The 26,968-nt window shown below is 39.8% G+C and overlaps 1 protein-coding gene across 3 annotated transcripts in view; it reads right to left on the minus strand.

Annotated features, from left to right (window-relative positions):
- The window catches only part of SMAD1 (SMAD family member 1), a 72,808-nt gene that overhangs the window by 24,111 nt on the left and 21,729 nt on the right, over positions 1-26,968 (minus strand). For 2 of the 3 annotated variants that reach the window (XM_021719283.1, XM_008071513.1), the window contains exon 2: positions 15,766-16,341. In XM_021719283.1, the coding sequence (XP_021574958.1) occupies positions 15,766-16,165 (400 nt within the window). In that variant the 5' untranslated portion in view covers positions 16,166-16,341. The remainder of the gene's footprint in view (positions 1-15,765; positions 16,342-26,968) is intronic. The other variant, XM_008071514.1, reaches the window with a different exon arrangement.

Below are 26,968 nucleotides of genomic sequence, written 5' to 3' on the forward strand. Positions count from 1 at the left end.
AGACCCACCTGGGCAACGTGGCGAGCTCTCATCTCTACAATAAATCAAAAAATTAGCCAGGTGTGGTAGCACACGCCTGTAGTTCCAGCTGCTTGGAAGGCTGAGGCAGAAGGATCGCCGGAGCCCAGCAGGTCGAGGCTGTGGAGGCCGGAAGTGGCCACTGCACTCCGGTCTGGGCGACAGAGTGAGACTCCAACTCAAAAAAAAAAACTATGAGCCCAAACTATGCTGAGCACATGATACCACTTTGCAGATAAGAGTGCTTAGAGGGGACACTTACTCACCTAAGGTCACACAAAGTATTAAGAGTCAGGATTCAAACAATGGCAATGGGCACTTTCAACCACCCAAGTCTCCAAGAAAGTTAAATTTTATTATCTGTAGTCTGTTTAAGGCATAGATAAGTAGAATAAACTCCAAAGTGTTTCTGGACAAATTAAAAGTTAAGTAAATCAGTGTCAAAATCTAATTTGTATAGTTTGCAGACTTTATAAGCAGGTTGTCGATGGTCTGGCTTGCCTGCAACAGTCCCAATGTGTACCTGATGTCTGATGTAATCAGTAATAAACAGGTGAACCATGTCAACTTCAAAACTGTCCTGGCTTGGACAATAACTTATATGGTCCTACTAACTATAAGCAATGACTAATTCAATTCAGGAAAGTAGAGAGACAGGTCTGGAACAGCTGCCAGCCCTAGAAAGAAGTATTCATGTAGAAGGGGTTAGACACGTGGAAAGCAGTCAGGCTGGGCTAAGCCTGCACACACGTGTTGTTCTAAAATAACAAGGCCCAGGCTCTCTCGCCTGGGTGGAATCTTAAAGCACAATGCTGTGGCTCTCTCCTGATTTCCCCCCCACCCCCTTCCTGCTTGTTCCTTCAATTTCAGCAATATTTCAGTAAAGAATAATTCAGACATGTTTTCATTTTTTTTTTTTTGAGTTGGAGTCTCACTCTGTCACCCAGACTGGAGTGCAGTGGCCGCTCCCAGCCACCGCAGCTGGACCTGATGGGCTCCGGTGATCCTTCCGCCTCAGCCTTCCAAGTAGCTGGAACTACAGGCGCGCGCTACCATGCCCGGCTAGTTTTTGATTTATTGTAGAGATGAGGTCTCGCCAAGTTGCCCAGGCGGGTCTCGAACCTACGGGCTCAGGCAATCCACTCACCTCAGCCTCCCAAAGCGTGGGATTACAGGCTGAGACACCGAGCCCGGCTCAGACATGTTTTCTATGGGACAAAAGGAAAGAAGAAACATTCAGACCAAGTATCCATGTTTACACATGCACTCTCCATATGCAGGTCTCATTTCTTGGGTGACAGAGGCCAACCTGCCTTAGGAATGAGGATTTGCAAACTCTAGGCCTGACTCAGATCAGAAATAGGAAGGGAGAAAGGATGAACGATATTTCCCTCTTACTATTTCTATGCTTCAATCTATTCCTATTTTATGAAAACCAAAAATGGGAACACTGACTTTTCTGGGAGCCATTTTCTTAGTATAGTAAACTCACTTGTACTTGATAATGTCAAAGAATGGCTGAAGTGTGGGACTTCCCTTTAAGGGCTGCTCCTACTAGTTAATCTGAATTATAAGACTCCTTTGAAAGAGGAGTCCAATGTTAAAACACCCTTCTTTGTACAAGAGTTTCTTTTTTATTTGAGTCATTTAAAAATCAGACCATGTGCCATTCCGACATTCTAGGAGCTCTAACCCTGGTGAAAACTCTGCACCTGGTTTCCCACCCTGCCCCTTCAAGTGTATTCTGAGAAAAGGTCCCTATGATTTTGCCAATCTGTCCTCCACCCACCTTGAAAATCTCTAATTGCTTTATGCCTTTAAAGGCAAAAGTTATCTTCCATTCTCTTTCTCAGCAGAACAAAAAACTTCAGATTTTTGCCTTTTCTTAGTGGTGTAACTGCTATTCAAATTGTGTGCCTCTTTCTGTTAAAGTCCCTTTTCTAGTCAACAGGGAAACCAAACTAAGAACATTCCAGGAAGTAGAAGTTTCGGAGATGTTTGTGATTCTGCTACTGGACTCAGCTCTTCTGCGTTGCCAAGGCACAAGGAAAAGAATAAAAAAGAACAGCTACAATTGTAGAGGGGCTGAGCTCGGGAAAACATTGCAGTTCAGATCTGAGAGCTTTTTCAGACTTTAAAGTACTGCTGGAAATTCTACCACCAAACTGTCGGTGGTAGTCTAGTGATGATGCTAAATCTGACAAATCCCCACCTGGGTTGCCAAATGTTCGTGAAAAGCATTTTTTTTTTTTTTCATTTTAAACACACAAGAGACTTCTGATATGTTTGTTCACATAGCCAGAATGGCAAACAAGCTAACTGGCCATACAGAAATGCTTTCTCGTTCTCAAGAGTAGAGACAGGTTAGAGTCAAGACACCGACTTCTAGTCCTCCCTATGATGGCTACCTTTGAGTTTCTGAGTCAACCACTCAGCCCGTTAGGGTCTCAATGTCCTCATACAAAAAAGCAAAGAACTTGCTCTCCAAGGGGTCGTCTGACTGATAAGGATACTACTGCTCTATGTCTACCAAAGCTCCATCCTAGGCAGGAGCTGAGTCTCAGGACATTTCAGTGGGGCCACCTAAGAGCAGAAAAGTAGCCCTGGGCTAGTTGAAGAATGGCCTGAGAGGCGGTGGGGCAGTGAGCTGCAGCTAGTCTCACTGAGGATGGGAGGGCAGGCTGTCAAAGTAGCTGTGCCCAATAGGATGTCTATACAGACACAGATGTCCCTGGATAGGGTATGTTCAGTGACTTTCAAAACAGAGACATTTCAAGTAGGAAGTGCTAGAATCAGTAAGGCGATTTAAAATTAACAGTATCCACATTTATGAAATAAAATCTCTTACCTCAGGATATGTCAGATAAATATTACACTGAAGAAATGATTCTCAGAACCTCAATCAAGGTTAAATTTCAGTGAAAATATATAATGGCCAAAAGTCTCTGAATGATGGCAGTTTTACCTTTTTGCTTATTGGTGATGGGGTGATAACAGGAAGGGTCTGAAATACTGGATAAAGCTCCCTGGGCTCAATGACCACTGCGTATACCTCCATCGCACAGAGCAGTGTAGACACAGAGCCAACCCAGCAGACACTGCCCCTACCCACAGGATTTCCAGCAGCAGCTGAATCCCCACAGCAGCTATCTCCGTGTACAGACAAGCGGCAGGCTCAGACTAGCTAAGCAGCCCATCAAGGTCACACAGTTGCGAAACTGAGGGCCAGGATTTGAATCAAGGGCTGCTCATAACCGCTGCCACTTTCCTTAGCCCTATAAAACCGGAAAGATTGTGGATGTTATTCTTTAAATTCTCTTTCCATTCTTCTGGGTAGTGTTTTGGGAGAACATCTTTTTCAAAGATAAGATTGTTTTGCCTAAAGGTAGTGTTTACTTTCTAGGAATACAATGACACTTAATTACAAATATATTAATACAAGACAAGTATGTGAACACAATTTGAATATAAGTAGAGAAATAAATTGTATTCAATCACAGCATCCTCAAGCTTTAAAAAACAAACCATTAAATTTGCTTACAAATAGCCTAAATATGACTCAACATTTGATGACCCAACTTCCTAGAAAATGCCAGGCCAGCAACTCCCTTTCTGTATACCAGATGGACCCTATCTGGGAGACACGCACCCGCAGGGCATCTGTCTAGCTCCATGACCTGCAGCTTCCTGCTCCAGCCTCTCTTTGGGGGGGGAACCATCTCTCACTGTACTCCCCAGCTGTCTGCAGTCACCATTTGCTGGTTTCTGCTTCTGTTTCTTCACTTGGAATACTTGGTCATATTTCCAAGACTCAGTTGGAATGGCGTCTCTATGATGGCTTTCCTGGTCTTTCTGCCTACCTCCAATAGAAATGGATTCCTCTTTGTGGTCACTTGTGCCCTAAACAGACGTTCACTGTAGTATCTGCAACATTTTATTGCTAATTTGCCTTTACCTCAACTACACCATAATTATTTTTTCTTGTGTATCACCCTCTGTCTGACCCATGCTAGGTCCTTAATACATATTCTTTCAATTAATTTATGTTTGTGAGATATATTACTAGTCCTGACCTGTTTGTTATAAGTTGAATAATATAGACCAGTCTGTCTCAGTGTAGTCCTCAGAGTCTCTCTATCTGAACGAACAAAATACTTGTTTAAAAATGCAGATTCTCATACCTCATTCCAGTTATAACAAAGTAGAACCTTCAGGAAGTTTGGGTGAAAGGAAATGAGGGGTTACTATACGCACTGGCCATAGACCTAGGTTTCTTGCCCTGTGCATGTCTCTGGGTGTAGGACTTGAACTATCAAATTTTTCACCTTAAGTCAAATTTCGAGATCATCCTTTTCCCTTCTAAAAAACTCTACATGGTGTTGGTCCAGATTCTTAGGTGGTATGCAGATTTAAATCAGAATCCCATGAGAAAGACTGGCATGGCCTTATATGGGAAAAGTTATAGTGTCCAGTTTTGCTGGTCAAGCAGCATAGTGTCATGGAAGAAGTACAGGCCTTAGATCAGTTCAGCCCAGGGCCCTAGCTGTAGGGACCCAGGTGTAAGTCAGGGCACATGAGGGGACAGCAGGCCCCCATAGCACTGTGAGGACCAGAGCCAGCACACAGCAGCTTCTCAACCCAGCTCTGTCTCTTCTCTTCCTACCCTTACCCCAGTAGTTTCCTTTCCTTTGCCAAATATTTATTTGTTGTACTGCCACAGAAGGAAGATGCTATGTTATTAGCGACTTCAAAAGTTGCCAGAGACAGAAAAAAGCTTCAGGGTAAAATCATCAGGAGAACAAAAAGAGAAATCCCTCATAAGCCACACATGAAGTACAACAATAGTCAGAGGCAGGTCTTAGTTCTGAGTTCCAAATTTGGAAATTCTGCTCAATTAATCACTAGCCAATTAACTGGGGCAATTTACTATGTAAGTCTCACTTTTATTAGTAAAATGGGAACACTATTACTTCTGTCAGGTTTTCTCTTTAATATGTATATAATGCTTATACATGTATATGCCAGGTGCTATACTCTGAGACTAAGTCATTTAACCTCATAACAACTCTGATCCTGGAGTCACTATCATTTCCACTTCATCAAAGTGGAAAAGGAGAGAGAAAGACACACACACACACACACACACACACAGAGGGAGGGAGAGAGGGAGACAGGGAGACAGGGAGAGAGGGAGAGACAGACAGAGACAGAGAAACTTGCCTGAGATGTAACCAATAACCAGTAAAGAAAGGATTCAAACCTAGGCAGCCTGGCACCATAATCAAAGCTCTTAACCACTGTGCTATGGTGTCTCTCACGGTGGCGCACTGATTAGTTTTAACAAAGTTCCTGAGCTATGGTAAACTCCCAGTGAGGGACAGTCATCCTTACAACCTTACACAGAGCAGTGGGCCTGGCGTGCCTAACCATCGATGACATTACTGATACATAAATGCGAACCCAGCTGTTACACCAAGCTCTGCTTTATTTGTAATTGCAGCTGAATTAATTATATTCAGCTCATTCTGAACTCAAATTTGATTCCATTAAATACATTTCATGACACTGAGCTACCTGTTACCTAATGAAGATTACTGACCAATGGGAAATAAATGCCAATAAAGCCTTCATCAGTACTGGAAGCGCAGTTGTGGACTCTCAGCCCCAAACTCCACAGCTGGTGCACATTTGTATTTTAGCGATCACATGCTCTACTACTAAAAACTGTGGCTGCTCCTCCTTTTTGTTGAAGAGAAAAAAATTGATGACAGAGGAAAGCACTTATTTTGGGAAGCAGTACAGTGGTTAGCAGCACGGATTTGGGGTTAGACTAATTCATAAGCTATAAGCTGTGTGACAACTTACTCAAACGTTGCATCTCAGTGGCCTCGCAGGTCCCCACTTCCTATAGTTGTGGTCAGGATTAAATGAGATAGCTGGGAAGTGATAAGCACAGTGCCCAGCACACAGTAAGCATAAAAAGTAGCTACTTTAACGTTGTTACCATTTTTATTATAACAATTATCATTAGTTTTCTGAATAACTGTTTAGTGAAAACTTGCTCACATTACAAATTTTGCTTTATTGTAAGAAATACATACAAAGAAGTTATGTTCTTTATATCACTGTTTTAGTCACGTTATGTTTCAAGAATGCATTAGTACATAAATAAAATATTCAATCCTCGCCACAACCCTGGAAAATAGGCAGAATCACTCCTATTTCATGGGTCGGCAAACACAAGCTCAAAAAGGTCAAGTGTCTATCAAGGGCACAGGGCACTCCTGACTTTGGGACAAATCATCTGTGACTCTCCCTAGTTCCAACCACACATAAAATTTCCTCAAACCTACAAGAAATCATTGAGGATGACCCACATGTGGGAATAATAAGCCAAAAAGCAGCACTCCCAAGGTCTCAATTATTATTTCACCTAAAGCTAGTCTTGGAAGTATTAGCCAGGTTTTTCCTTTTGTGAGGGGAACCCCCCCAAACCCCAAATTTATCTTTTGGGGGATAGGCCCCTTTTAGTGCAGACTTCTCCCACTAGGCAAGTGTCCTAGGAACCCATCGGCATCAGTGTACCAGCTAGTTCTGTTGTGAGAGGCTGTATTTGGCTAAAGTGAATTTTTCTGGAGATTCTTTCAACATATGTAACCATTTCATGATGGAAGATCTACAAACACGAACACCAAGCTGAGTGTTCTGCAGTTTTTGACCAGAAACGACATGACCCCCATGCCTCACCCTCCCTATTCACCCAATCCCACCCTGAGCAACTTGCGTTTTCCTGGATGAAAATAGTCCTCAAAGGGAAACATTTTGCCAACGTGGAAGAGGTGAAACAAAAAACGGCAGAAGCACTAAAAGGCATAGAAACTGACGAGTTTAAAATGGTTTTGAAGTAACGGAAAAAGCATCTCGATAGGTGTATTGGATCAAACAGAATACTTTGAAGGGTGACCGAAGTTTAAGCATGTTTTTATTTTTTTTTAAATAAACATTTATTTTAAACATGAAAATAAATATACAATTTTTCATAAATAAATTCCAGGTTTTGGGGGGTCCTCCCCGTAATTTCAAATATTATGACAAATGTTTTTCCAAGGTTTTCAAAATTGCTGTTTTTCTTCAGTTTTTTTTTGTTTTGTTTTTAATAGCTGCTTGCTGGTTGGTGTTCTTCCTGCTCTATGATCTAGCAATGGAGGGTGGAAGACAGCTGCACTTTAAATGAATCAGGAAGATCTGCAAATATCTTCTCCTGCCCACCTAATAGTGCAGAAATCCAAGAAGAAGTATGGAAGAAGAAGAAAAGTAATGAGTGAAAGATAAAGGTCAGAAAAGCAAAAGTATAGGAAAAATAATTTGTCTATAATCTACTGTTTTAAAATTTCAAATTGGAGATTTGCCAATAGAAAAATCCTACCCAGAAACAAATCATAATGTGGTTTTCTAGATGTCTGCTTCAATTGATATAACTTATGTACTTTTACAACTTATGTTGTAAATGGTATCTGTCCGTCAACTAATAAACAACCCAGAACAAATGCCCCAAATAATACACTTAAGAACACTTGCTCAGGGGGAAAAAAAAATCAAAATCACAAACTTCACATTTTGCCTGGGACTTAAGACTAAGACCACTAAAAGATCTGGGTATAAAATCCTACTCATGACTGTTTTACTTCATCTGATTCTAGTAATGTTATAGATGACTATGATAATATTAGCAAACTGAAGCCAAATGCCAATGATAAAATCTTGGCGAAAGTTCACTGTCTAAGCTCCATGTCAACTTGGCTGTATGTCGAGTATGAATCGGAACATGGATAGAAGTCTAAGATGTGAACCAGTGCTTTTTCAAAAAAGAACTTCCACGTGGGCGGAAGAAAGGAGCCCGGGGTAGCCAGGGAAGAGCAGGTGCAAAGGCAGTGCACTCTCTTGGCTCCAAGGCCCGCCTCCTGCAGGAAGCCCCTGGCACTGCCTCAGCAGCGCCGCCTCACCTCCAGGCACAAAAGCGTTGATCCGCACCTCCTGATTTTTAAAGCATTCTTCCTTCATCTCCATATTATACACATCTCTCCCCCATGCCAAAAGAATGAGAGAAACATGCAGGCTAGGATTACAAACATGTAACTATGCACAGTAGCGGATATTTGTATCATGGCAACTCCTATGGAACACATATATGCTAGTTTTCCTTAGCCTTGACCTTTCATTTTATTTTCCACGGTATACTTTATTAGTAATAGTTTTCTATTTTGTTGTGTCTCTGTAAACTGACTTAAATCCTTTGTATAACAAAATATATGTATACAGTGTATCTGCACCACCACAGAGGCTGCAATACAATGTTATAATTCAACGAGTGAGTGAGCGGTTATGTGATTACTCTCAGGTTTACAGATTAGCTACATCCTCTGCCCACACCTCTACTAGTCAATTTAGCACAGGTGCTGTCATCATAGGCCAGTCCCTGGGGATGGGCACAGTTCCGGAGGAGCTGTATTTGTGCTATGAATGTCTGCACGAAGGAAACCTAGATGTACACGGACACATGGCATAATGGCTTATTTTAATTTTATAGTTAACACTGTTGCTAATTCATCCCAAATCTTCAAAACACTTGCAGTGATGATATTTTGGTATAAGGCTGACAACCTCAATGACTAGATCCCGGGGCATCACCACTCGGATGAACCTGAAGAGAAGTCAGGGCTTTCCCACTACATGCAAACCTACATTTAATTCCAAAAGTATAGACTCATGCAAGACTTTAAAGAAAGGCTTTAATTAGACTAAAGTTTTGTTATCACTGACCATTCGCAATATGGTAAAGCAACGCTTTAAAAAAAAATACTACCATTTTTGTTTTTTAAAAAGATATTTCTTAATTTTATTAAATTTCGACTCTTGTCTTTTTACTATTCTGCGACAAAATGAGAGTATGCCAAGGGCACCCGTGCCTTCGCTGCACACCAGGCACAACGGCTAGCTTCAGGAACAGCACGAGTGCGACTGAGCTGCAAGTTGAGCTAGCTGCATTTTCGTGGAACACCATTTGCTAATTCGAGATGATTGTAGATTCACATGCAGTTGTCAGAATAACAGAGAAATCCTGCATACCTTTATTTCACAGTCAGAATACAGACAGCCAGGACACATCACTCTCCATCACTCCTAAGAACCCCTCGGTTTGCTCATCTATTGTCACATCCGTACCCTCCTGTCCCCATTCCTTCCTCAGACCCTGGTAGCAACAAATGTGTTCCTCATTTCTATGATTTTAAGACTTTATCTTCAAGGTAAAATTTACCAGGACAAGAACTACATGGGCTGAGACAGCCAAGGAGTCAAAATACGCATGCAGTCAACAGGTGGAGAGGACTGTAGCAGTATTTTCATTTTAGACAGCTGGCAGCCATTATGCTGAAAACGAAAGCACCTGGAAGCTAACTCCAGGGTGTTACTTGAAAGATCAAAATTTAAATCTCAGAATTCCAACCTCAGGTTTAATATGGCCTTTCAAGTTGATTAAGTTCAAAGTGGAGAAGATAATTTTCAAGAGCCATATGAAAACCATGAAAAAAAAAGCAAGTCAAATGGCAGGAAATCTTCATTAAGGCATTTCAACAGCGGCAGATAACAACCAAGTGGTCTTAACACCACAGTTAGATGACTTACTAAACCACAGTCAGCATTTACTTTGGTAAAGAAAACCCACATTTAATTCAGCCACTAATAAGTAGCCTTGACTCTGAAGGCTAGTAAAAGTGCAAGTAAATAGTCCACCTGTTACATCAGCAGGGTCACAGTCTTCAGAAGCTCCACGAACTTCCTCTTTCCTGTAAGTGTTTACATATTCGCAGAAGAAGAAATTCCTAACATTTTCTACTTTCCCAAAGATGTATTTTCAGTAGGGGTCAAGGTAGTACCTTACAACAAAAAAGAAGACCCTTGGTACACTTTTGCCATTAATTACAAAAAATTCTTGCCAACACTGGTATCTTCCATCTTTTTGATAGTAGCTATTTTAACAGGTGGGAGGTGGTAGCAAAGTGTTTCTGTGAGTTTGTTTTTTCCCATTTATTTCTTATAAATTAAATTTCGACTCTTGTCTTTTTACTATTCTGCGACAAAATGAGAGTATGCCAAGGGCACCCGTGCCTTCGCTGCACACCAGGCACAACGGCTAGCTTCAGGAACAGCACGAGTGCGACTGAGCTGCAAGTTGAGCTAGCTGCATTTTCAATGAAGAGTGGATTGAAAATAAATGGCATTTATTCATTTTCAATGAAGAGTGGATTGAAAATAAATGGCATAGGTTAAGGAAAAGTAACAATTACCTAACTCCATAATATTTTTGGTCAAAAAACCAGACAGTACAAGATATCCAAAGGAATAATTCCAAAACTTGCAGTGAACCAAGTAACAAAGCATGGCTTTCTTCCCACTTCCTTACCCACTTAAAGATACCTTATCCCATTGTATCACAGTACTAATCTTGGTGAATATTGGCAGAAGAAACATTCTGGAAAGAGCAAGTCAATTTTCTATTTGTATCAAAACATGCAAAATTAAAATGCTGAAAGATTTTTAAAAGACTAATTCCTCATCATCACTTTTGAGAGAGAACTTTACCTAGACAAATGGATTTGCATGGACACCTTCAACCAGTGGCCCTCAAACTTTAGCATGTATCAGAATCACCAGGAGAATTTCTTAAAACACAGATTGCTGGCCCCATTCCCAGAGTTTGATTCAGTATTGTAGGTCTGTGGAAGGGTTTTAGAGTTTGCATTTCTAGTCACTTATCCAGTGACGAGCACTTAGGTTGATTCCGTATCTTGGCTACTATAAATAATGTTGCAATGAACACGAGAGTACAGCCATCTCTTTGACATACCAGATTTCACTTCCTTTGAATACATTCAGCAGTGAGAATGCTGGCTGATAGGATAGTCCTATTTGTAATTTTTTGAGGAACCTCCATACTGTTTTCCAAAACGGCTATACCAAGTTACATTCTCGCCAATAGTATACAAGGATTCCCTTTTCTCTACATTCTTGCCAATGCTGGTATCTTCCATCTTTTTGATAGTAGCTATTTTAACAGGTGTGAGGTGGTAGCTCACTGCGGTTTTAATTTGCATTCCCCTGATACTTAACGATGTTAAGCATTTTTTTCTAATAAAATATTATTCAGCCTTTAAAAAGAAGGAAACTGTCACTTGCAACAGCTGGAGGACATTATGTTAAGTGAAATAAGCCAGGCACAGAAAGAGAACTACCATATGACCTCAACTGCATGTAAAATCCTAAAAAGTCAAACTCATAAAAATAGAGTAGAATTAAAATGGTGGTTACTACGGGAGGTTGGCAGGTGAACATGGAAAGAAGAGATGTTGCTCAAAAAAAATGCAAAGTTTCAGTTAAACAAGAGGAATAGGTTTTGGTGATCTGCTGCATGACATGGTTAGTAACATACTGTATATTGCAAAATTGCTAGAAGAGTGGATTGAAAATGTTCTCACCACAAAGAATATAAGCATGGGAGGTGATGGATGTTAATTAGCCTCATTTTATCATTCCACAGTGTGTACATGTATCAAAATATCACACTGTACCCCATAAATACATACAATTATTGTCAATTAAAAATAATTTCATTTCTAACAAGTTCTGCAGTGATGCTGATGTTACTAGTCTGTGGATCACACTTGGAAATTCACTCTAAGCCTTCTGTGTACTCTCAATTTTTCAGTTTTTTTCTCAAGAATCATTTGGATCTCAAAGAAAACACCAAATTTTGGGAGACTTAACTATGTTAGGCTCAAACTGCTAACCTGTTCTTTGAAATATATCATCTGAGGTAAAATAGTTACATAGTTCAAAATAATTCAGTGTTGAGCTGTCTGTGTGGAGCTTAGAATTCCAGACCCTCTTTTTCCTATTGCACAGAAACAGTATCTAGGTGTGCTCCCTGGGGCTTTGTGGTGGGAAATACCTATCCAGCTCTGGCATGTGAGCATCTAAGGCCCCCTTGCAATTTGATTTAGCTTCTCCCCGAAAGGTCTAGGGACTGCTTCTTAGTGGCCTCTGGAAAAAGCCCATTTGTTCCAATTCTCACATCAGTCAATTCACAATATGAAAAATACAAGTAAAACTCTGATATGCTCAAATTAAATACATCTTAGCCTCAGTCTCAAAGTATTCAGGAACGTTCTACTCTATGCATGACACAAGATTCTTGGGTAGAAAAGGCTGAAATGACATGGAGTCTCAAAATACCTATTTTAGTCAGTTTTCCATCTCCTCCCCAACTTGTTATTAGACCATATAAGATATTAAGAGACAGAAAATCATCTCAGTATTGGTTTTAACTTTTCATCTTGCATCAAAGGTGTTAATAATGTCACGAAATGACCAAAGAAGGGAAGATGATGAACAAATGGTACAAACTGAAAAATCTCTTAAAAATCGGACAAATGACCGACCATGCAGATAAATTAAAATCAACATTTTCAATTAACAGCAAAAATGTGTTGAACTATGTTAGCTGCTGAAAATAGAGACGTCAATAATACATATGGTCCCTGTCCTCATGGAGCTTCAATCAAGACCAACAGAAAAATGACTGTAAGTGTGAGGAACATTCTGAAGAAATTCAGGTTGCTATGAGGTGACCTAACCTCCCCTGGGGTAGCCGGGGACAGGTATGGGGAAGGAGGTATCAAGAAGGGCTTCCCAATGAAACTGACCTCCCTCACACACAGACCTGAAGGGTAAGTTAAGCCTGAGTTGGGTCAAGAAGAAGGAGAAACAGACACAGGGAGGGGATCCGTGCACTGAGTGTGTCTATAAAACTTCAGCACACAAAGCATGCAAGAGTGGACGGAAGTTGAGAGCAGGCAAGGACAAGAACGTGCAGAACTCTATACAGGACTTCTCAAGAGCAGTGGGAAGCAGGAAGTCAACAAGATCATAGCTGCATCTTGAAAGGTCCCTCCTCTGCAGTATAGATGAGGGACTAGAGGGGAAGACCAGTTGGCAGGCAGTTGCTGCAGGGCAAGATGAAATCCTGGAAGGTCGAGTAGTGTGAGGGCTGCATGGATGGAGAAGACATATTCCGGGGGTTTCCTAGTGAATCTTGGCTCCAGAATACCTTTCATGTCAAAATGCCTCTCCTTTCTAGTTCTCTGACACAGGATACTTAATTTGTAGGGGACTCACTTTTGCTGCTAGTTCAGTAGAGTTAAACTCTCTGCTATGTATTTCTTAAAGTTACTACAGAGATCAAAAAATCATGTGCCTAAATAGTGTTGTTTGTACATATTACTCATATACTACTTTTTATGCTCCAAAACTCTTAGCTCCATTTCAACTTCTGGCTAAAAGAGGACCATGTATCTTTATGTTAAGCTTTTTTTTTTTTATGCATCACAGGTGGTATAAAAAGCAGTAAATAATGTCTATTGGAGCTAATAAGGAGAATGCAGCATGGTCATTGGACAAAAAGCAACTATGCTCCTTGCCAAAAGCAATTGCAACAAAAATAACTTTGAAAAAGGATACAATAAAAACCAGTTATCTAGAAATAAATCTAAGAAAAGATGTGCAAGGACTGTATGGATAAAACTTGAGTACTAAATAACATTATGTTCAAGAGCATACTACATCAACCACCCCAAATGAAATCAATTAAATTCCAGTAAATTCTGGGAGGGCTTTTCACAGAACTCGACAAGGTAATCCTAAAGTATATAATCTAAAAGCCACAAAGACATAATGTTGGATGAATACCCCAACAAGTTGTAGAAGGAAACTCCAATATCATCATATAACATTTAAAAATATACAAAATATAACATAAAGCCAAGGATTCATGCATGCATAATAACAGTAGAAAGTATGCATAGTTTTGAATAATAAGCATCAGATTATGAATACTGTAATGATTACCGAAGAAAAAAGGATCAGAGGGGCATACACAGGGATTTCAATTTAATGTGTAACTTTTTATTTCTCAAAATAAGTGGTGATACAGAGATGTTTGTTATATTTTTCTCTAGTCTTTAAGTTATTTTTTGGCATGTCTTAAATATTCCACAAAAAACATAGAATGCCTTTTATTTGAAACCCATGTTATTACATGATCGAGTTCAGTAATTTCCAAACACCAATCTAATAGCTCTATCAGCAACAAGTGAAGTAGTTGTTAAAAACAAAGACTGCCAGGCTATCCCATGATCAGGATTTCTGGGAGGGGAGCCATGTGATTCTAATACATAGCCAGGAAGCCCTTGGTAACCCAGTAGCTATTAATAGCCAATCCATCAACAGAATTGGTCCCAATCTGACAATGAGATATTTAAATGCTTGACTAGCTAATCACTTTCCAATTGATCCAACTGTCTAGAATGCAGATTCTAACTTGAGGGCAAAACCATATAAGTTTTAAAATAGAGCCTTTACTATACCCTCTCAAAAGCTCATATATGTAAAAACTAGAAATATCATAAAGCAATAGTATCAAACGTTTCCACAGCAGAACATAATTCTTCCATATTCTCCAAAGGGAACATGCCACAGCAAAATTCCATCAGAGATGTGCGATTCTTTAGTACAAAATGGTACAAGGTGCTGGCAACTGCCCTCGTGATGTACCTCCCTCAAGCACGTAGACAGCAACACTGGGCTTCTTTTCTTTCCTGATTTTCTTCTCTTATAATAAATGCATAGCCAAATTTGTCTAGAGAAATGCACAGAACCAATGTGAAACATAAAATATAAGTTTATAAATTAAACAGTTTATTAAAAATTAGGGTATTAGGCCAAGTGTGGTGGCTCATGCCTGTAATCCCAGAACTTTGGGAGGCCAAGGCCAGAGAAGTACTTGAGCCCAAGAGTTTGAGACTAGCCTGGTGACAGAGCGAGACCTTGTCTCTATAAAAAATCAAAAATTAGCCAGGGTCGGTGGCTCAGCCTGTAATCCTGCATCTTTGGGAGGCTGAGGTGAGTGGACTGCCTGAGCCCGTGGGTTCGAGACCCGTGGGTTCGAGACCCACCTGGGCAGGTGAGACCTCATCTCTACAATAAATCAAAAAAATTAGCTGGGTGTGGTAGCGCGCGCCTTAGTTCCAGCTGAGGCGGAAGGATCGCCAGAGCCCAGCAGGTCGAGGCTGCAGTGGCCAAGAGTGGCCACTGCACTCCAGTCTGGGCAACAGTGAGACTCCAACTCAAAAAAAAAAATCAAAAATTAGCTGGGCATGGTGGCACACGCCTACAGTCCCAGCTACTCAGGAGGCTGAGGTAGGACTGCCTGAGCACAGGAGGTCAAGGTTGCAACAAGACATGGCTGTGCCACAGCACTGCAGCCTGGGTGACACAATGAGACCCCAACTTAAAAAAAAAATTAGAGGTATTAGCACTGCAATGACAATTTTCATAACCTGCTTCTAAGACATGAAGTTAATTGGAAAGAACTAAGCTGTTAAAATGTATGAAACATCAAGGGCGCTCTCATGCGCTCTCATGTGCTCTCTCGCTCTCTCTCTCTCTCTCTCTCTCTCTCTCTCTCTCTCTCTCTCTCTCTCTCTCTCACACACACACACACACACACACACAATTCTCCAAATATTTTAAAATTACAACTAAAAGCCAGAAAAGGGATCGTTCGGATGTTCTGAACAACACACACCTGCTGCTGTTCGCATGAAGCACAGCAACACAGAAGGACTCACTTACCAGGGCTTTCTACTCGCTTATAGTGGTAGGGGTTGATGCAGACCTCCTTCTGCTTGGAACCAAAAGGAAACTCACAGCATTCCAGTGGTTTCAGTTCATGGTGGCTCTGAAGGTCGGGCCAGCGCCACACACGGCAGTAAATGACGTGAGGCAGTCCCTTCCGGTGGGAGACTTGCAGCCTGCCATCCAGAGAGCGGGGAATGGTGACACAGTTACTGGGTTGCCCGGGGCAGCTCAAGGCCTTTTCCAGTTCCTCCATGGCACCTTTCTTTTTCTTCAGTTTTTTCACCAGCGCGTCAACAGCTTTCTCTGCCCATTTTTCTTCTTCATCACCTTGTTTCCACCCAAGAAGTCTCTTCACAGCTGGACTTGTAAAGGAAAATAAGCTCGTCACATTCATAATGACTGCACTCGTTATATACTCCTTGGTATGGTGAAATAAAGGAGCCTCCAATGCAAAAGGGCAGAAGAGATTTCAGTTTGTTTACATATGATTCTCTTTAGCTTCTTAATTTGAGGTCCTGAAAAGTAGAAATTACCATTCCTAGTGTTTCAAACAGTAACCCAAAGTAGCACCTACAAAAGAAAGAAGGAAAAAAATGTTTAAAATAAACTTCACCAAACAACTACATTTATTAAGTAATTACTATGCACTAGGCCCATTTTAAGTACTTTTATGTATTACAGTATGCTATGCACTGAATTGTGTTTCCCTGAAATTCGTATGTGGAAGCCCTAACCCCCAATGTGACTGTATTTGGAGACAGAGTCATTAAGGAAGAAATTAAAGTAAAAAATAAATAAAGTCATTAGGGTGGGGCCCTAACCTGATATGGCTGGTAGTCTTATAAGAGGAAGAGAACAACATACCACCCACCTCAGCCCCCACACGCCTGCACTGAGGAAAGGCCATGTGAGATACAGCAAGAAGGCAGCTATCTGCAAGCCAGAAGAGAGCCCCTCACCAAAAACTGAACCAAAAACTGAACTGTCCAGAACCTTGATCTTGGACTCTGCAACCTCCAGAACTGTGAGAAAACACATTTCTGCTGTTTAAGTCACCCAAGTTTATAATATTTTATTATAGCAATAAAAGCAGACATAGCATTTAATTCTTTTCACAATCTTTTGAGCTAGGCAATATAATCATTGCCACTTGACAGACGAGTAAACTGAGGCACAGTTTAAAAAGTAATATGCCATCCGGGCTTGGTGGCTCAGCCTGTAATCCTGCGCCTTTGGGAGGCTGAGGTGAGTGGATTGCCTGAGCCCGTGGGTTCGAGACCCGCCTGGGCAGCGAGACCTCATCTCTACAATAAATCAAAAAATCAGCCGGGCTTGGTAGCGCATGCCTGTAATTCCGGCTACTCAGAAGGCTGAGGCGGAAGGATCGCCGGAGCCCAGCAGGTCGAGGCTGCGGTGGCCGGGAGCGGCCGCTGCACTCCAGTCTGGGCGACAGAGTGAGACTGCAACACAAAAAAAACAAAAACAAAAACAAAAGTAATATGCCACATAAGCTCTGGGATAGACTGCACACCTTAGCACAAAAAAGTCCATGTTCTCAACAGATATTGTAATGTTTTATATTTAAATTTATTTGTAACCTCTAAAAATATACTTCAAAACACACTTCAATCAACAAACACTATTTTCTGGTTTGTTCCACAAGTTTTTCTTATCTTAAAGGGAAAAAAAAGTGACATTTCTACTATATAAATGCAGTAACATTTTAGGGTAATTATTTAGTAAATAAGCCTGTATCTATGGGCTACAGGACAAGTATGACAGGATATTTTATCTCCTGCTTTAAAAATTTTGCTTTCTTGGACGGCTGAGGCAGAAGGATCACCTGAGTCTAGCAGGTCGAGGCTGCAGTGGCCATGCATGTGCCACTGCATTCTAGCCTGGGCAACACCATGAGACTCCAACTCAAAAAAATAAATAAAAATAAAAATTTTGCTTTTTATTGGCATAAAAGGAATGAAGCACACAAACACATACAGTACCGAATTCTTTAGTAAAGTTGTCTTATTCAAACCTACCTACTCTTCAAAGATGAAAACACAAAAGGCGAGAAAAGGTTAAAAGGGTTATTAACTGTACACAAACTCTGGTTAAGACGCAGCAGCAGATCAGACCAACATCCTTCCAAACCAACCAACCAACCGCCCAGCTTTGTAAAGGTTTTAAAGCGCAACCAGGGCACTCGGGACTTGAGGGGCCAGGATCCTGGAAAGGAGGAAAACGCAACGAAGGGAGCTGAACACTCTTCACTGCTTTTCCTCTCCAGGCCTTGACAATGCCTGTGCCATATGTAGCGAGAGGTCCAGCAGCCAAGTGGAGGGTAGCAACCAAGAGGCTCAAAAACTAAGCAGAGCTTCCAGTAATCTCACAGCACTGAGGGGAGACACACACACACACACACACACACACACACACACACACACACACACACACACACACACCACAGCAAAAACCAAAGCAGGAGCTGAGGGCCTGCCGAGGAAGAGCCCTGGTAAATACTCTAGGCTTCTAGCTGAGTCTCCTGAAGGATAATGCCTTAGTGTAAGGGCAAAACTGAAGTGGACTGATCTTTATAAGCACTGAAACCCAACCTGGAATCATCTTAATCATACACTGAGCCAAGGTGATGGGTATTGCTCACTAAGAGCTTGCCAAAAGAAACATAAGTCCTCTCCAGAGAGAGAATATCATCCTTAGCCACCACAATTTTTAATTCACAATGCATAGCAATCAAACAAAAGTTACCAGGCATACCAGGAAACAGGACCAAATGACCAAAACAAAACAGAATAGATACAGACCTAAGTGTTCCGGATAGTGGAGTTACCAGATTCATTCATTCATTCATTTATTTATTTTAGAGGCAGAGTCTGGCTCTGTCACCTAGGCTTGAGTGCTGTGGTGTCATCATAGCATACCACAACCTCCAGCTCCTCAGCTCGAGCAATCCTCTTGCCTCAGCCTCCTGAGTGACCAGGACTCCAAGTATGTGCCACCACGCCTGGCTATTTTATTTTTTGTAGGAACAACATTGCCCAGGCTGGTCCCAAACTCCTGGCTTCGAGCAATTCTCCCACCTCGGCCTCCCAAAGTGCTGGGATGATATGTGTGTCCACCCAGACTTTAAAATATTAATGATTACTAACATCTCAAGGAAACAGAAGACAAGGTTAGGATTTTAACAGTTAACTAGAATCCATTAAAAAAATGAAATAAAAATTCTAGAACTGAAAAATACAGCAACTAATGAAAACTTAAAATAGATGACTTAGCTGGACATGGCGGCTCATGCATGTAATCCTAGCACTTCAAGAGACTTAAGATGAGAGGACTGTTTGAGCCCAGGAGTACAAGACCAGTCTAGGCAACACAGCCAAACCTTGTCTCTACAAAAAATAAAAAAATTTAGCTGGGTGGGGTAGTGTAAGCCTGTATCCCTGCTATCCAAGAGGCTGAGGTAGAAGGATCACCTGAGACCAGGAGACCAAGGCTGCAGTGAGCCATGATCATGCCACTGCATTCCAGACTGGGCGACAGAGTGAAACTCAAAATAATAATAATAATAAAACTAAAAAATAAGAGCAAAAGTGGATAAGTTAAGTTAGGATTCTAAGGCCCTTGCATTACCCAGGCCATGGTAAAGCATTAATTTATTATTAGTATAACAAGTTAAGAATTCATGTCATAATAAAGCAACAACTCAAAGAATAAGTTAAAAAGTATAACAAACTAACAGAGGATTTAAAAACATGGAATTATTTTTTTAAAATATGATTAATCCAAAGAATATGTGGAGACAAATAGGAAACAATAAGATTAGTTCTAACCCCAAAACTATAAGCAATTACTTAAATATAAATAGACTAAAATATGACAACTGAAAGGTGGACCTGGGGACCACTTAACTATATTGTACTTAAAAGAGACACATATTAAATACAAGAACACAGAAAGGTTGAAAGCCAGAAGGATAGAAAAAGATTGGCTAAGCATATTCTAATGAAAAAGCTCACATAGCTATCCGTTCAAACAAAATAAACTTTAAAATAAGAAGCATCACCAGAGGGTTTTTTTAAAAGAAATTTTATAATGTTGAGTTGATCCACCATGTCAATTTCAAAATCCCAAATTTTTAGGTAATAAGTTTCAAAATACATAAAGCAGAAACTGACAATGAAAAAGACAGACAAACCCACAATCCCACAGTGTCAGTTACAATTAGCACAGTAACTGATTTAAAAAAAGCAAACAAAAATCCATATATATAGAAGAGAATTGTGTTTAAAAGCTCGATCCAATTCATGTATATGGATCACTGCACACAACAATTGTAGAATATTTAGTACTTTCAAGCACACATGGCATGCCTACTCACATTGACCATATAATAAACCATAAAGCAAATCTTAACCTATATCAAAGGGGTTTTAACCATAAAGAATAGATCCTTTGATCTCAGTAACTTAGAAGTCAGCAAAAATATTGTTATTGAAAAAAACCCACTTTTAAATAACCCATGGATTGAAGAAGAAATTACAGTGGAAATAGGAAGTATTTTAAACTGAATGACTGTAAAAATATGACATCAAAAATTGTAGGATGTGGCTCAAAGCATACTTAAGAGGGAAATCTAGTCTTAAATGCATAAATTAGAAAAGAAAAAAGCTGAAAACTAACATTCTATATGTATCTGCCACAAGATTTTTTTAAAAGGCAGCAGTAAATTAAACCCAAAGAAAGTAGAATACAGCAGAATTTTTTTTTAACTATACTAAAGAAAAGCTATATAAAGTTGGTTCTTTGAAAATACTAATAAAAACTGGACAGACCACTAGCAAAACTGATCAATAAAGAGAAGGCACAAATTACCATTAACACAAATAAAATGGGAGAAATTAAAAAATATAATCATTATGAACAGATGTGGCAGTACATTGTGCAAATCTATAGCTACATTGTGATAATCTACACATCTATCTTCCTCACTACAGGAAAGTGATCCAGGAACTCTTATTATCTTAGAATTTAGCACAATAACTGGGACATAGCAGATTCTCAATAAATGTTTGATGAATGATTTTGCTCCCTGAAGAACTTAGAAGGCCAAGGTGGAACTTCACCTGTATTCAGTAGACTCTAGGGAGTTTGCTATTTTCTTTCTTAAAGAGTTTCAGCCAAATTTACTACCTTTTTGAAGTTGCTATTATTTTGTTTTTTTCTGAGTTGGAGTCTCACTCTGTCACCCAAGCTGGAGTGCAGTGGTACGCTCACAATCACTCCAGCCTCGACCTGCTGGGCCCAGGTGATCCTTCTGCCTCAGTCTTCCAAGTAGCTAGAACTACAGGCATGTGCCACCAAGTTCGGATAATTTTTTGATTTATTGTAGAGACAAGGTCTCTCCAAGTTGCCAGGCTGGTCTCAAACTCCTGGACTTAGGCAATCTTCTTAACTCCACCTCCCAGTGCTGAGATTACAGGCATGAGTCACCATACCTGGTTTATTATTTTCATTTAACAGAAAAGGAAAGAGAAAGCCAAATACGCTATTATCAAGTTACACTTGGTCAGAGTGTACCTACTGATATGATAATTTCCTTTTTACTAAAGGTTAGTTTCATAAAAGAACAAGAAAGACAACTTCTTTCCAGGCCTCCAGGAACAATTCATGAAGGAAATATAGTTCTTCATATTCTATATATCCCTTTCTTTTACTTCTAAAGCAGGTTTTTAATATTTTAGTCAAGAATTTTCAAATAGAAGGGGTAAGTTTATATCAAAATCACCTGGACTATTTCAAACTCTGATGGCTGCTTGCTATATAAGGCAAATGTGTTGGGAGGTAGGTTGTAAGAACTACCATTCCAGACTTTTGTTTTAACTATTCAAACTGACATTCACTCAACAAAGCTGTACTGAGCACCTGCTAAGTGCCTGGCCCTGTGCTAGACCCAGGAGACACAGAGTCAATGATGTCTAACATCCTGAAGGGATTCACAATTCAATAGAAGACGCAATGTATAATCAACTAACTCCCATAAAGCAAATTGCTAACCTGCATGCTAATGCTATAGGCCTGAGAAGTCTTGTTGGGTAATCTCCAGGGCCTCAGTCAGAAGGAATGCAGTGATCGTACAAAGGTTGACCATGGGTACATGAGTAAGAGGGAGCCCGTGTACAAGGGGGGGACCCAAAAACCTCATAATTTATTTATAAAACATCGTGTATTTATTCTTACATGTTTAAACTCCAGTCACCTGCAAAGTACTCTCCGTTCAATTCAATACACCTATCGAGTATATTGCTCAAAACAGTTTTTGAACTTGTCATTTTTTATGCTTTTTAGTGCTTCTGCTGTCTTTTGTTTCACCGCTTCCATATCAGCACATTCCCCTTTGGAGACTTTTCATCCAGGGAAACCAAAAAGTCTCCTGGGGTGAGATCAGGTGAACAGAGAGGGTGGGCACAGGGGTCATGCCCTGTTTGGTCAAGTCTGCTGAACAGTCAGTGTGGTGTGGGCAGGTATGCTCGTAAATCCCCTGTCAAATGAACAAACATGATGAAAGAATCTCCCCCCCCCCCCGAAAAAAGTCACTGAATCTAAACGCAACCTCTCACAACGATGCTGGGTGGTATGCTAATACCAATGGATTCCTAGAACACTGACCTAGTGGGGAAAGCCTGTACTACAAGGGACCCACCCTTCAAAAGAGAATTCCAGGCTTTTTTGTGTCCCCGTTCGTATTGTACATTTGCCCACCCTTAACTGATCAAAGCTATAAAATAACTATAGACAATGCTAAGGTTTGAATGTTTGTGTTCTCTTTCCAATTCATATGCTGAAGTCCTAATCCCCAAGGTGATAGTATGAGGAGGTGGGCCCTTTGGGAGGTGATAGGATTGGCACCCTTATAAAAGAGATTCCAGAGAGGTCTCTCCTTCCTTCCACCTCAAGAGGTGACAGTGAGAAGAGGTCATCGAGGAGGAAGCAGGCTTCACAAGGCACCTTAGCTCCCCACACCTTGATCTTGAATCTCCCAGTTGGCAGAACTTGAGAAATAAATTTAGGTTGTCTATAAACCACTTGTAATCTGTTATAGTAGCCCAAACACACTAAGACAAACGATAATATATAAAAGCAGAAAAGGAGAGAACACATAATTTGAGATTTCACAAAGGTTTTTTCCAAAGAGAAAATATCTTAAAGGGTAAGCAGAATTTCATGAAACAACAGAGCTATCATTTTGAACGCTCACTATATGACAGACAGTTTAAAGCATTTTACACACACTAACTAGTTTAATCTTAGCAACAAAGCCTGTGAAGTAAATACTATCATTTTCCTTATTTTACAGGTAAGAAAAGTAAAATACAGAAAAGTTAAATATCTCATCCAAAGCTGCATACACAATTACAGTGGCAGAGCCAGGACTTGAATTCATACTGCCTGGCTCTAGAGGCTGAATATGTAAATAACTTTTCTAAACTGCCTGTTCTAACACACACATGGTAGGAATGCCAGGGTTTAATCTTTTGGAGATGATACAAGGCTGACGTGAAGGGCAGGACAAGACTACCAAGGGCCTGGGATACATCTCATTCTGTGGACAAGTGGAAGGTTTTAAATCAGAGAATCAGCATGACTGTACCTATGTTTTGGAAAGACAACCAAGCTGATATACTCAGTACAGGAAGATCTCTCCTTACAGGGAGAAGAAAAAATTAAAACCTACTGCCTCCAAATATTACAGAGCCCAGTTGGGTGGTCAGTGTCTTGATGTCACTCACAAAAGTTAAAGCGAAAAGATCACAAATCTCTACATATAAACATGCCCAGACAAAAAAAATACAGGCTTATGACTAATTCTTGCTTACCTGAGCTAAGCATTTTTTTTATATACAAGTCAAACAAGTAACCAACTTCACATAAGAAGCTCAAATGAGTCCATGGCCCTGGCAAGACAACTAGCTTTTTTTCTGTCCCTTTTTGTACTTCCTGCCTTGGTTTATGTCAAAAGCTAAGTGGCCTTATCAGTTTAAAGTGCAAAATAAAAACATGAGTCAGCAGAGATTTCCTTCCCTCTTGTCCAAATACAAACATTTCACACTGATGAAAAAACAGCAGCATTCATCTCGTAGAGAGCCCCTCAGCAGCCTTAAAAATATTGAGATCTTTGTTCTAGCAACTTCACCTTCAGAAATTTACTTCCAGGAAATATTCTAAACTGGAAAGGAAAAAAAAAATTTGCACAAAGATTTTCATCAGAACATTATATAATAGGAAAAAAAGAAAAAATAATCAAACCATTGGAAAATAGCTAAGTAAACAGTTTACATCTATCCAATGGAATATTATATAGCCCTTGAAAATTACATTCATAAAAACTAAATAACTTGTGAAAAAATCTTAGCAGAACATAAAATGGTATATATAGCATGAACAACTATGTAAATATATGAAGATATTAACAGTGGCTGGGTTTGGAAGATTAGTAAGGTGTCTCTCTCCTACACTAAATTTTCAAACATTTCTCAATGAAAAATTGTAATTGTCAATCTTTTTAAAAAGTCTTTTAATGCAAGTATTTGCTAATTACAAAAAAAAAACCTCAATTCATGAGCTCAAGCTCATACTCTGCTTAGAAGTCATGTTGGACTTAGAGTGTGATCTGATTTGGGAAGTAATAAACATGTAGTTTGAAGCATGGTTCTAAATTCAGTACCCTTTCCTAAGGCGTCCAACCATGGAAAGGATTTCTATTGGAACTGCCAGAGCAAAATTAGAAAATACTCTTATACTACTCCTCTTGACATGGCTATTGGATTTAACTCATACTCCTTAATGTAAAAAAAGGGGGGGGAAAGCAAAAAATTTTAAAGTACACTTAACTACTATGTAACTTGCTTTATATTTAAAGGAAACCTAATTAGTCAATTGCACAATGGGCATTTTCCTCTCCTTGGTCTCCAGTAGGAAAGAAATATGTAAATTATCCAACTGTGTGAATATTGACAAAATACTCTCTGTCAGTCAATACTGTACAGATCTCAAATTCCCACAGAAAGTTTTAAAAGAAAATACTCTAATTGGTATCTGAAGATACTTTTTTTTTTTTTTAAGAAGGAGCGGTTACCACAAGTGTCACAAACAAAATACCTTTAATTAAAAAGAAAAAGAAAAAAGAGAAAAATAATGACCACCCACCCTCAGTATCAGCTTCAGACTAGAGGCTGTTTAACAATTCTTGCATTGGCATGGAATTCTATGGACTAGACAAAATAAATGCCCTCATTAAGTACTGAGGGAATAATTACATTATTCATAAAATAAACATAATACAGATTACAAAAAATGTCGGGGGGGTGGGGGGAACCTCAAAGAGTCATAGTACCTTAAAAAAAGGCCCTGGCTGTGTTGTAGATGAAGCCAGCAGCCTCTCCCCCCCCCCCCCCCATTTCTTGTTTTTCGCTTCATTACTGTCTCAACTAATGGTAAGAAATCACTGCACAAAGATCAAAACAATTAAGGAACGAAAAGCCCAGGGTATTGATTAACTTTACTTTGAAACTGTTTAATAGCTGGATACGTTTTTTTTTTAAAGATAACCTTACAAAAATTTTGTTTGACCCATTTTTTGGAAACAAGTATTTCCAAGTAACTAAATAAACCAACTGCGTACATATTTCCAGACTTACACCACTAGTTTTCTTCTTAAATAGATGGACTGATCTTGTGAATACACAGAAAAAGTAAGACTTACGCTCCCAAAGTAGATCTACAAAGGGCTTCGGAGTGATCATAAGCAAACTGCATGAATTTTGTAGTTCTGTATTCTGAATGTGTAAAACCATTTCACACTGTATCCCATCAGATGCCATGGAGATGTAAGATACCAGAGAGGTAGTTGTATAAAGTGATCAGTGATAGCATTATGTGTCATTTACCCTAACATCCAATTTTAGATAGGATTCTGAGATGCTTAGTTAAATTAAAACATCAAAAAGGGTCAAAGGGAACCACGCCAAGGACCTGCAAGGTAACCATCATTACTCAGAAATAAATTACTTTTTAAAAATCTGCTTTATTTCACTTAGGTACTCAAGTAAACCATTTACTCCTAACAAAGACAAAACTGTCAAAACAGATCATGAAGGAAAATAAAACAAAGAAACCTTAAAAATTTCTGACACTCATAGAAACTCCAGACTCACTGAAGACGATCCACTGAAGATTAGGGCTAAAAATGCTTAAAAAGACAAAGGTTGCAAAAAAAATTTTTTTTTTAGTTACTTAATGCCAGTGAATATCTTAAAACATCAACAGCAACCCATCATTACTTGCATCTTGCGAGCCATCTTGCAAGCCAAGAATTCCAGTGAGATTTGTTGGTAAGAGTATGATGAAGAATTCACAAAATGGGGAGAGGGAGGGATAGTAATCAAAGTCATTAGCTCTGCATAAAATCAGGCTACTACTGAAATCAACAGAAGTCCAAAAGAACCGGGAGCTTTCAAATCCTTGGTAAAGCCAAAACACCTGTTACTTAACAGTGAACAGTAGACACCCACACAGAAGCGAATGGCTCAGCAGGTGGGCTGAAGTAGAACCGAGTCTACACTCACATTTCTGGAGAGAGAAACAACACCCGTAAAAAACAGTAATAAAGACTGGTGAACACAGCACTCTCAGATAAGTAGAACACAACCATAAGTGGTACTAACTCCAAACAGTTCCCCCCAAAAAGCACGAAAGACAACTTTCCAGCTTCTGGAGGAACATGATACTTCTTTATCTGCCCTTAAAGTAGGAAAAAGACAAGTTAAAATTTGCTATACAAGTTCCATGCCGGTACAATGAATACAAAAACAGAGAGGATCTAGCTTTCTTAGCTTCAGAGAACACCGTACAGTAGCAAAGCTCTGTGATTTGGTTTCAGCAAATAACATGTTTAAATGCTTCTTTTCCCCAGTCACTCCAAGTAGGAACTAACTTGGTTTGAGGTACTGTAAGTTTTCACTTAATGTCATTCGGTAGGTTCCTAGAAACTGCGACTTTAAGCGAAATGACATATTAAAAAAAACCACTTCTACCATAGGCCAACAGACATAAACAAGAGTGAAGTTCCTACAGCACATTTCTGGTCACAGAAACATCGCCAAGCTTCTAAATAAAGACCAAAACA

Source organism: Carlito syrichta, unplaced genomic scaffold, assembly GCF_000164805.1.
Source record: "Carlito syrichta isolate Samal-C Ts95f unplaced genomic scaffold, Tarsius_syrichta-2.0.1 Scaffold314352, whole genome shotgun sequence".
Taxonomy (NCBI): domain Eukaryota; kingdom Metazoa; phylum Chordata; class Mammalia; order Primates; family Tarsiidae; genus Carlito; species Carlito syrichta.